Source organism: Myotis myotis, unplaced genomic scaffold, assembly GCF_014108235.1.
Source record: "Myotis myotis isolate mMyoMyo1 unplaced genomic scaffold, mMyoMyo1.p scaffold_m19_p_11, whole genome shotgun sequence".
In the NCBI taxonomy this organism is placed as follows: Eukaryota; Metazoa; Chordata; class Mammalia; order Chiroptera; family Vespertilionidae; genus Myotis; species Myotis myotis.
The window spans coordinates 69178712-69191437 of NW_023416315.1; the positions used below are offsets into that span (position 1 = coordinate 69178712).

The following is a 12726-nucleotide window of genomic DNA, read 5'->3' on the forward strand; positions in this document are numbered from 1 at the left end:
AGATGATCATGTTTACATAAACAAATACATGAAAGTTCTTTAGAATGTGGCAATTGGCAGACAGGACTAATTTCTTATTTTATAGATTTGATGTATGCTCATTTTTTTGTGTGGATAGAGTTTTACATGTCAGTGGGCGTGTGTTGATCTGTAGTAAATGTAAATTTGGATACTGAAGAGCCATCTTGTGATTGGATACAAAGGTATTTTGAAATATTTTAAACAAGACTTTAAATACTCAATTCTAAACAAGTTGGTCTTTAAAATCTTGATAAAATTCCATCAAATCAAGAGTAATTTTATTTTTTTACTTAGAATCCTAATGACAATTACTGTTACAGAAATGTACCTTTTCAGAACCTTGTGAATAATTTGCAGATGATTGGAATTAAGCCACTGAACACCACCAACGACCAATACAGTCTGGCCCGAATTCTCTAGAGGACGTGACCTGAAATCCAGAAAGAAAAACAACACATGTTGCCTTGAAACAGATGGTAAATATTTTAACAGCATTGCCTCACATTTCATTGAACCATATCTGACATCCTGATCACAGGACCTCTTTGTCATTTCCAACTCGTTTTCAGCCATATTACTTGCTTTATGCTTTTCAGCACCTTTGATGTAGGGCAGCGGTTCTCAACCTGTGGGTCGCGACCCCTTTGGGGGTCGAACGACCCTTTCACAGGGGTCGCCTAAGACCATCGGAAAACACATATATAATTACATATTGTTTTTGTGATCACTATGCTTTAATTATGTTCAATTTGTAACAATGAAAATACATCCTGCATATCAGATATTTACGTGACGATTCATAACAGTAGCAAAGAAAATAATTTTATGGTTGGGGGTCACCACAACATGAGGAACTGTATTAAAGGGTCACGGCATTAGGAAGGTTGAGAACCACTGATGTAGGGTGAGCAATTATGACCACTAGTGAGAAACAAGTGCGTGTGGCACTGTGCTCTTCTCGATGGTTCCATTGTACCTTTGCAGGAGATGCTCAAGGGCCTTTTCAAACGTTGGTCTCAATGAAGGGCTCATCCAGAACTGAGGATAGTAGGAATAACTGATCAAAGTCTTCCCGCCATTGACATTGTGGTAGAACTTAGTGCCATGCACCTTCTGCCATTCCTGCAAGGTTTCGTTCAGTCTTTCAATCAGATAGTACATCATCCCTCTGTTGGTTGAATCGCCAATGAAAAGAATCTATAAATTAAAAAAAAATTTGCTTTCAAATATGATGTTTACATGGTGTAGCATATAATATAAAATACTTTGTTGAATATTCATAAATCCATATGTCTATGTGTTTGAAGGACAGCCCTTCAAACTGTTAGAAATGACATATATATATACAGTATATATATACTGTATATATATATATATATATATATATATATATATATATATATATATCCCTCGTTCAAAGGCTGTTAAATCTCGTGTTTACCCATATCTTCAGAAAAAAAATCACTTCTACTGTCATGGTAAACAACCTGCTTCCCTATTTATAATGGTCTGGCCCTCTAGCAACTTCAGTGTGAAATTATAGCTAATTTGCCTACAAACGTCAGGTGGTCATAATAATCTGGCCACTCAGTGTATTTTCCCCAAACCTGTTTATTTTTCTTTTCCATATGCCTAGAAATGACAATCTACTGACACACTAATATGTTTAAAGCGTCTTGCTTCAAGTTCAAATTCTCTGTCTCCTCTATCTTTACTTTCTCATCTAATCAACTTAATAAGTTTTATTGATTCAAATAGGCACAAAGGAGTTTAGTGCTGTAAGAATACTTAGAGATTTCCTAATCTCTTTTTATTGCATACATGAGCAAATTTGGAATCCACGGAGGTTACATAGCTCAGAGGAGGTCATGCCACTACTTGAGAAAAAGCCACAGGACTAGGATCTGCTTTTCTGAACAGCTATTTATATCCCAGGTGCAGATCCTAGTGCCGTTTACATGGAATCTCTTCCACCCATACTCTCCTGCCCATTCCCCCAGCACAGCCCTGCTTCAGGCCCCCATCACTTCAAAGCTGGGCTATTGTTGCTAATGTTTTCCTAATGGGCGGGCCTTCCTTCTTGCACAATGGCTGCCCTTTCTAATTCATTCTGCACACTGTGTTACTAGGATACATTTCCAAATGCCTAGCTCTGGTCATCTTACTTTCATGCTCAAAACCTTATTGGCTCCTATTTCCATTAGAATCAAGTCTAACCTCTTTCAGCTAACATTTGCTGAATTGTTACTGCATGTCAGGCTTTGCTAGGTGGAGATTTCACACGGTACTCACTTTTAATCATCATAATTGTGAGGACTGAACTATTAGTTCTGTTTTGCAGATGAGCAATTTGAGGCTCAGGGAGATTGAAGTCATAAATCTAGTAAATGGGGAACACAAGACTCAAACCCAGGTCCCTAACCTCCAAGTGCAAAGTCAATGGCCCCATCCTCTCAATGCTCCCTCTCAGATTCCCACTTTTTCACTGAGCACGATTTGCACTCAACAGCATCTGTTTTTCCTCGTGCTAATCCACCTGCCTAGAAAGCTTCGCTCTCTCTGCATCGCCACCTGAGTAAATGCTGCACACCTCCAGACCCGACACAGATGTCCCAGCCAGAATGACCTTTTCTGTCCTCTGATTTCATTACAGTTTTTATTTCCATTGCAGGTTTTACCGAAGACTACATGAAATTATGGCTTTTTTGGGTCTCTTTTTTTCTCACATCATATCATGAAGTATTTTATATCTAAATTCTATTTTCCCCTACAGTTCAATGCATGAACTTTAACAGCACTTATTGAGTCCAGTCGGTGTGGCTCATTGGTTGAGTGCCAACCCAGGAACCAAGGAGTCACTGGTTTGATTCCCAGGTTGCAGGCTTGATTCCCCAGTAGGGGGCATGCAGAAGTCAAACTATTGATGTTTCTTTCCCATCGATGTTTCTGTCTCTAACCCTCTCCCTTCCTCTTTAAATACAAATACAAATAAATTTGTAAATAAAAAATACAAATAAATTTAACGACTTTGTTATGATACATATTTGACTTATAAACTGGCTTGAAAAGAAAATATTTCTTGAACCGAAAGTCAAAGGGATTTTTGTCTTAATGTTTTTGGATAGGTTTATTATGTTCTTTAGTTTTTTTTTCCTCTCTTTGTTGGTTTTTCTATTTCCACGAGCTATGCACCTACTTCTGATTTTAATAGCAGTCATTGCCATAATTTCCAGGCACCACTGCACTTGCCCGTCCACAGGAAACTTAGTGAGACTCTGCAAAGGTATGTTCTTTCTGTGGTAAGTATTTCTGTAGCCGTATGAAGAAATCCAGCTGAAGAAATCCGTATGAAGAAATCCAGGGAGCACCTGCAACTTGCCTTTGGATCAAACACTGTTACCATAAGCATCATCAGGCTAAGCTGAATAACTTAAGGTGTCAAGGCCTCAATCACTGATCCTCTCAGTCGAGTTCTATTTGGGGCAATAAAATTCCAGCATAAAAAAGAATTATCGAAATCCCTCTTACTGGCCAAGATTTCTGATTTTTACAAGAGAACTTTGAATAATCAGGAAAGCTCTTAATTTTAGATATTAGTAATTACACAATTCCATTTGTATTAGACTGCTGGGCTACAATAACAGTGTACCACAGATTGGGTGACTTAGATAGAATTTTTTTTTTTCATGATTCTGGAGGCTAGAAACCCAAGATCAAGGTATTTGTGTGGTTGGGTGCTTCTGGGGGCCCCTCTTCTTGGTAGATAGATGGTCACCTTCTTCCTAGGTCTTCACATGGTCTTTCTTCTATGTGTGTCTATGACAGTGATGGCGAACCTATGACACGCATGCCAGAGGTGACACGCGAACTCATTTTTTTGGTTGATTTTTCTTTGTTAAATGGCATTTAAATATATAAAATAAATATCAAAAATATAAGTCTTTGTTTTACTATGGTTGCAAAGATCAAAAAATTTCTATATGTGACACGGCACCAGAGTTAAGTTAGGGTTTTTCAAAATGCTGACACACTGAGCTCAAAAGGTTCGCCATCACTGATCTATGACCTAATCTTTTTTTTTTTTTATATAAGGACACCAGTCATATTGGAGTACAGCTAATCCATATGACCTTACTTTACCCTAATTATCTTTATAAAGGCCCTCACTCCAGGTACAGTCACCTTCAGAGGCACTGGGAGTTAGGACTTCAACGTATGAATTTGGTTGAGCGGGAACACAATTCAGCTAATAATACCTATAATGGGCCTTTAAGATCTAGCTTTCAAACTAGATTGCCACCAGAGGTTTTTCTTACAGGTTCTTTTTATTTTAGTATCAAGATACAGTCCCTCCTAGGTCTCTCCAGGCAGCCAGTCAGATCACTGGTGTCTGTAGACTGGGCTCCAGAGAGAAATACAGAGGTTAAAAAAAATCAAAGTAGCCGCATGTTCCTGCGAGAAAAGACATCTAGATTAGCAGTCTTTTGAAGATGCAATCCGCCAAACTATGTCAGAAGCAAAGAGTCATGTCTCAGAATTCTAGGTGCTGTAATTTATTAACTAGACTGTCCAAGGCAAATTCTGTGACCTCCGCAGGAATTCATCACTTTATGTGCAACAGGGGGATGTCAGTAGTCCACCTTTGAGGACTCCGGTGAGATTTAAAAGGCTTGTCTGATTCCTGACACCCAGTAAGCTCACCAGGAACGTGAACTAGCATTAGGACATGGGAACGCAAGCAGCGATTTTGAGCTCTGCCAGGGTGCCTTCCAGTGCATTGCAAGGCCGTTTAAATGAGCTCATCTAAAGAACAGGTCAGAGAAGGCGGGAGATGTCTTAATCACAACAGTCTCTTGCTTGCCCTCCCAAACCTGCTACAGCACTTGTGGGGGGAAAGGTGAAACTGAAGCTCTGGGAGAGAGAACTGGAGGAGACCTGTGCAAGCCAGCACTGAGAACTGCCCGGCAGGTCTCCATTGCTGATGGGTGACTGACAAGAGGCACCTGGATGGGAGAAGGCAGTGTTGCCACCGCCATCTGCAAAATGAGTTCGTCTAAATACTGCAAATTCCTAGATGGCATTTCTCAAGCCCAGTAGACACACTCTGTGAAGACAGCTTTCTAAGGAATGATTTTTATCCCAGCATCATTCTATTTAGGGAAGGGGGGATGATAAATTATAACTACGATGAAGATGGAGTTGTGACTTTAATGTTTTTTTTTGTCGGTAGGTGACAGTTTTTGTAAGAGGTTCATTGGTATTCCTAACTAGATGATGTCTAACTTCAAAATGTCAGCTTTTTAAGTGCACACACACACACAATTGAAAAATATCAAGAATTAGAGTGGCTCTTTTCAGTCATATGATTCATATTCAATCTTTCTATCTTTTAAAGCATTCATTTTGATGAATTATTTAGAAGGAAATTTGTTGGTCAACTTCTACGTCAAATTCACCATAACAAATATTCACAACTAGCCATATAATTTTTATTTTATTTTTTTTATTTTTATTTTTTTCTCACTAAACTTTGTTATTTTAATGGGTCTCAAAATTCTGTGACAGATTTTTGGTCATGTTGTTTCCATTAAAAAGTAGATTTTAAAAACTGCCACACACACAAAAGACCCAAATGGTCCACAAAACATTCTCCTTTCCTTCTGAAGGTTTTACGATGCATTGTAATCATTAACCAGTCTTTTACTATTAAATTTAAATCTCCAATTGAGACACACAGTTCGGAGACCGTTCTTCCACCACTGATTGAGACTGGGGTGGCAGGTGTTGGGAATAATATTCATTTAGCTTCTGAGCTTTCTGGGCAGACTTGGTGGCTTTGCCAGCTCCAGCTGCCTTTTTGTCCACTGCTTTGATGACACCCACAGCAACTGTCTGTCTCATGTCACAAACAGCAGAACGGCCCAGAGGAGGGTAGTCACAGAAGCTCTCAACACACATGGGCTTGCCAGGAATCATATCAACGATGGCAGCATCACCAGATTTCAAAAACTTGGGGCCATCTTCCAGCTTTTTCCCAGAACGACGAGCAATCTTCTCTTTCAGCTCAGCAAATTTGCAAGCAACATGAGCTGTGTGACCATCCAGCACCGGTGCATAGCCAGCACTGATCTGGCCTGGGTGGCTCAGGATAATCAATCACCTGAGCTGTGAAGCCAGCTGCTTCCCCTGGTGGGTCATTTTTGCTGTCACCAGCCACATGGCCACGGCGAACATCTTTGACAGGCACGTTCTTGACGTTGAAGCCCACATGGTCCCCAGGAAGAGCTTCATGGTGCATTTCAACAGGCTTCCCTTCAGTTGTAACACTGACCGGAGCAAAGGTGACCACCATGCCGGGCTTGAGAACACCAGTCTCCTCTCGGCCCACAGGGACAGGACCCATACCACCAAGTTTGTAGACATCCTGGAGGGGCAGGCGCAGGGGCTTGTCAGTTGGACCAGTTGGTGGCAGGATGCCATCCAGAGCTTTAAGCAGCGTGGTTCCACTGGCATTGCCATCTTTACGGGTGACCTTCCATCCCTTGAACCGAGGCATGTTAGCACTTGGCTCCAGCATGTGGTCACCATTCCAACCAGAAATTGGCACAAAGGCTACTGTGTCAGGGTTGTAGCCAATTTTCTTAATGTAGGTGCTGACTTCTTTAACAATTTCCTTGTATCTTTTCTGGCTGGAGGGCGGCTCAGTGGAATCCATTTTGTTAACACCAACCATCAGCTGTTTCACACCCACTATCTAAGCCCGCAGGGCATGCTCACGGGTCTGTCCATCCTTGGAGATGCCTGCTTCAAATCCACCACCACCGGCAGCAACATTCAGGACAGCACAGTCAGCCTGAGATGTGCCTGTAATCATGTTTTTGATGAAGCCTCTGTGTCCGGGGGCATCAATGATGGTCACGTAATACCTGCTGGTCTCGAATTTCCACAGGAGGTATCAGTGGTGATACTGTGCTCCCCTTCGGCTTTCAGTTTATCCAAGACCCAGGCATACTTGAAGGAGCCCTCCCCCACCTCAGCAGCCTCCTTCTCAAATTTCTCGATGGTTCTTTTGTCGATGCCCCCACATTTGTAGATCAGATGGCCAGTAGTGGTGGACTTGCCGGAATCTACATGTTCAATGATGACAATGTTGATGTGAGTCTTTTCCTTTCCCATCTTGGGTTTGAGTTAGTGGTGGTTTTCACGACACCTGTGTTCTGGCGGCAAACCCGTTGTGAAAAGGCCATATAATTTTTAAATAACTCTTTGCTCCTGTGAAAATTATTGCCTTATGTTAGCAGGCACAGGTGTTGGTTAGCATATGCAATCAAAGAAAGAAAATGCGATCATGAACTACAAATAATCAGGAAAGCAAGTATAAAAAAATATCTATGTTTGCAATACAACAATAAAATAATCCCCCCCATCAAACTAGCCATAATTTGAAAAGCCCCAATGATATTGAGTTCAGAGAAATGGACCCTCTCATATACTACTGTGTAAGCAGCAGGAGAAAGAGATTTTTTTCTTTTTTTAAAACTTTTTTTTAACTGCTGAATTCAAAGTGTTCAGAATAGGGCCTGGCATAAAACTTCATTCTCACTTGTCAAATGGATGAATGTAAATGTTGCTGTTGTGTGTATAAATTGGCAGCTTTGAAGAAATTCCACTTATGTGAAATATTTAAGAAAGTCTATTAAAATATATTTTAAAAGAAAAACAAATCTGAAATAACATCAATGTTTATTTGATTGATTATGTTAAGGTATAATTATATATTTGAACTCCTTTCATCTTTTAACAGTGATATTGTAATCTGAGTCTACTGTGATGGGGAAGATGTCACAGTAGTTTTTCCAAAAAGCTGATTACAATCAGGAGAGAAATAATGAATGCATTTTTGTAAAAGTAAAGTATGTGGATGCATAGAAAAGCGCCTAGAAACTTATTTGTGGATATTTGAAGTGGTGATATCATAGCAGTTTATTTGGTTTTAAAAAGGTTTTATTTGAATTTTTTACAAATGTAATTTTTGACACCTATTTAATTTTCTTATAATTATATAAGGACAATATATTTTTAAGCAAAACCCATAAAGACACCCCCTAAACCCACCTCTAGTTTCCTGTACTGTGCCATATAAATGTAATCATCTTTTATACATGGACCATGAGAAGAAGAAGTCGGAAAGGACTGTCTTACCAACAATTATTCACATCCCCTTTCCGTTCTGCAGAACTCACTTTTCACCTTAGGACAACAAAAATGTCAGACAGGTTTTCCCCTAGTTTTTGCCAATGGAGAAATCACGTGGTCCAGTGGTGGCCACTGAGGCATGAAGAGATTTCTGGGGACTTGAAGGAAAGGTTTGCCTTCCTAAGAAAATTGATCAACCCAAGTCCATGTCCATCTTCTTCCTTGCATGTGAGACCCAGTTCCTAGTGACACCAGAACTGCGGCAGTTATGTGTGACCATGAGACCAAATGCTGCTGGTATGCTGAGCATGGAATGGAAAGACAGAAAGCACAGGGGCTCTGAAAAATCATTGAGTGACTAAACTAACCAGGAACGTCTCTACCTCTGTATGCCTGGTCATGCCAGAAAGCTCATGTCCTTATTACTTCAGCCCATCCTACCTGAGACTTCTGTTACTTGCAACCAGGGCACAAATAAAGCTGGGGTGGTTTTACAGCATGGTCCCTAAATTATCCGGCACTTCTGCCATTGGAAGGTGGGTTCCGCATCCCCTCCCCCTTGAACCTGAGTGTGCTGTGACTGCTGCAGTGAGTGGAGGCTGGCAGGAGTGATGCTGTGTGACTTGTGAGCCTAAAGGCAATATGGCTTCTCTCTCGCTCGAAGGAGCACTCACACTTGGACCTTGGGGATGCTATGGAAGATGTCTGACTGCCCGAGGACTGCCGTGATATTAAGAAGAGGACAGTTTGCCCTAACCGGTTTGGCTCAGTGGATAGAGTGTCGGCCTGCGGACTGAAGGGTCCCAGGTTTGATTCCAGTCAAGGGCATGTACCTTGGTTTCAGGCACATCCCCAGTAGGGAGTGTGCAGGAGGCAGGTGATCAATGTTTCTCTCTCATCGATGTTTCTAACTCTCTATCCTTCTCCCTTCATCTCTGTAAAAAAATCAATAAAATATATTAAAAAAAGATGACAGTTTACTTTTTTGTTCATTTGTATTTTGTAAAATGAACATATATTGGCTTTTTATGATAATAAAAGAATGGCAACAGCAGCATTAATAACAATAAATCCACTTTGAAAATTTGTATAAAAATTTTAGTGATAATCAGCTTAATAAGCTTTATCTTTACTTATGTAAAACAATAGCTTAAGAGAGTTGGGATTGAACCTTGGTTCAATAAACCAATCACAGGAATAATATTAATCACATTTTGGATTCCAAATCACAGGATCAACTTTATTCCAAAGATGGAATTGCATTTTTCTGTGCAGCATCTCTTTTCTGGCCCTGCCGTGCAATGAGGGGAGGCTGTCTCCATCAAGGTGGGCGCTGGAGCAGAGCAGAAACACCTGTGTCCAGATGTGTCAGGAGAGCCTGGATCTCAGCTCATCACTGGAGACAAAGATGTGTTTAGAAAAGGTTTGCATCTGTTCCATTCCTGAGACTCTCCATGCGGTGAGTCATCAAAAAGTATGTAAGTGCAGGCATTTTCCCCACTCTTTTCCACATCTTCATGGGCCACAGGACCTACAAACACCTCATGATTCTCGGTTCTAGTAAAGTTTGAAGCTTATTTTCAAATAGTCTTATTAAAGAGCCATAAAATTATCTAATTATCTTTACTTTCATTTCTAATTTCTCAGTGACAGTCCTTATATTAGACAGGATAAATTAGGTGCTGTGACAAATTGAGTCCCTAAAGGTACAATGGCTTAAACAAAATTGAACTTTATTTCTCCCTCAGGAAAACAGTCCAGGTGGTTCTAGGCAGGTGTATGTGAGGGCGTGGGGGCAGGGAGGTCACTCAGTCCCAGAAGGACTGGATCGTGTCTTCTTCATGTATGGTTTCCAGGAACTCCTTGAGCACTGACAGCCCATTGGGGGGAGGAGTAAAGAGCTGCCAGGTTTTCTGGGGGCCCAGCCCGGGAGCTGGACACATCACACGCCATTCGTTAGAACTCAGTCATCGCCCAGCCAGCGTGGCTCAGTGGTTGAGCCTTGACCTATGCATTCCCGGTAAAGGCACATGCCCGGGTTGCAGGCTTGATCCCCAATGTGGGGTGTGCAGGAGGCAGCCAATCAATGATTCTCATCATTGATGTTTCTATCTCTCTCTCTCCCTCTCCATTTCTCTCTGAAATCATTAAAAATATATATTTTTTAAAAAAAGAACTCAGTCCTACAGCCACACAACTAATTTCCAGAGAGACAGAGAAATGTAGTCCACTGTGTGCCAGGAGGAAGAGAAAATGAGTTTGATGAACACTTAGCTAGTCTTTACAAGTTCTCCTACATGGCTATGTTTTCCTGAGGGAAAACTAAAACTTAAAATCAGATTTTCCACCTGTGAATTAGCAAAAGTGTGAAGTACATGAAAGGTTGATTTACAATCCACATGATGCATAAAAGAACTTCTATTTATAGAGAAATAGGGGCCCTGGGACAAATAATAGCAAGAATATCATTTATTTGTGGAACTATAACCAAGATTTGGGGAATTTTTTATTTAAATTTATAATAAAACTAGAGGCCCGGTGCACGGATTTGTGCACCAGTGGGGTCTCTTAGCCTGGCCTTCACCTTCTCACAATCTGTGACCCCTCAGGGGATGTCAAAGAGCTAGTTTCGGCCTGATTTTTGTAGGCCAGGCCGAGGGACCCCACCGGTGCATGATCGGAGCCGGGGAGGGATCATGGGAGGGCTCCAGGGCATCCTGCCCAGTCCCAATCGGGGCCAGCAGCCGGGGAGGGACTGAGAGAGGTTGCCCGGCTGGCGAGGGACCGCAGAAGGGCTCCAGGGCGTATCCAGCCTGGCTGGCCCAGTTCTGACTGGCCAGACCCCAGCAGCAAGCTAACCTACCGGTCAGAGTGTCTGCCCCTTGGTGGTCAATGTGCATCATAGTGACTGGTCAAACAGACAGTTGGACACTTAGCATATGAAGCTTTTATTATATAAGATACTTTTATTCCATTTTATTTTATCATGAATGAAGGAAACTAACAATGGTGATACTTAAACATGAAACTGTTTATTACATTACCTCCTTTTCCAGAATCACCAAAAGTAACTTCGCAGGTCAAGTTATGAAGAAATAAAAAGAAAATTACTGGTCGCTATCTGGGTTGAATTAATAAAGATAGCAAATTGTTTGGGTCTTGTTAGCGTCTTAGATTCTTTTGATCTGTCGAGGCTGGGAAAGAACTAAGTATATGTAGGGTCAATAGGCAGGGCTAAGAACTGTTTTATAAAATCACTTCCCTTCTTCCTCCTTTGCCTCCTCCATCAGTCCTATCTTCAATAGTCACAGAAGTGGGGATATTTCTTCAGATCCAATAAAGTGTATTAGATGCCAACAGGACTCAGACTGGAATTCACTGGAACCTTCCAAGAGGGGAAGGTACATAGAACTGCAATAGGAGCAATTTGTTCATTAATTTAGGCAGTGCCTACTTATTGGAGAGCTTTTATATATGTACATAAAGGAATGAAAGTGGAGTTTTATTCACTCTGTCTAATCCAGGGCCAAGTGTATTTAGAAAGCTCACAGTGATTCTGATAAGCCCATGATTGATCAACATCGCTCTCATAAGAAAAATACCCATTTCTAAATGAGGCAAGGGGGGACAGAGCTCTCATGAAGGTGAAACTGATCAGATGGCTAATTATATTTAGGGCACAATGAAAATCTAGCTCAACAAAACATCTCTCTGAGCAATGTAATATGATTACAACAAATGTTTTCTAATGATGCATTTTGATTACATTGGCTATAGATGACCAACCAAACTGTTCTTTGGGGTCAAGAACAAATATAAATGGACATTTAGGGAAATCACTCTCAAACACATGAAATTTGGCCAAAACAGAAAAACAAGCAACTCAACAATATCATCTAGACATAGATCTTCTAGCTGCCTGTTCATCTATATTGCCTTTCCATGATGACTGTGGGCATTAATGTATAGGTCATCCTTTCCTGGTGAGAGTGAGGATGACCTATACATTTTCTTTTATCCACCCCTTTTTATTGAAACTGACAAGCAACAACGAGTGATTCCTGTAACTATAATGGAACTTACATATTAGAACATCTTATTATAGAGTAGCCACACTTAAAAAAAATGTAAACAGCTTTAAATTCACGAAATGACTTAACTTGCAAACATTACTTTAAAATGTAAGTTACATTTCCTGTTTTAAAGCTGAGTGTAAGTACGTTCAGTAAATACTGCCTTTTTATATTTCCCTTTCCTACCTGCACTCCTCTCTCAGATACTTTATTAGTGGTTTAAATTCTGAACTAGGTTTTCAACTGACAGACTAAATAAGGGCTTGTTTAACTCAGTTTGGTAAGGCTCCTACATTTTTTTCAGTTGCAAATGTGATGATCACATTTCTAAACCATTTCTTGTATATTTCGCACTATGATTACAAAGTTATGCTCTCATACATTTTTATAAACCCCATTCATATTCTATTAAGAGGTGTGTATCTAAAACCTGTGA

At 40.6% G+C, this 12726-nt stretch overlaps 1 protein-coding gene and 1 pseudogene across 2 annotated transcripts in view; both read right to left on the reverse strand.

Moving 5' to 3' along the window:
* CPED1 (cadherin like and PC-esterase domain containing 1) overlaps positions 1 to 12726 on the reverse strand; it is a 281289-nt gene that overhangs the window by 25586 nt on the left and 242977 nt on the right. For both annotated transcript variants that reach the window (XM_036328853.1, XM_036328852.1), the window contains 2 exons: positions 998 to 1218; positions 350 to 451 (listed from right to left, as the gene is read on the reverse strand). In XM_036328853.1, the coding sequence (XP_036184746.1) occupies positions 350 to 451; positions 998 to 1218 (323 nt within the window). The remainder of the gene's footprint in view (positions 1 to 349; positions 452 to 997; positions 1219 to 12726) is intronic.
* Positions 5674 to 7259, reverse strand: LOC118666471 (annotated as a pseudogene).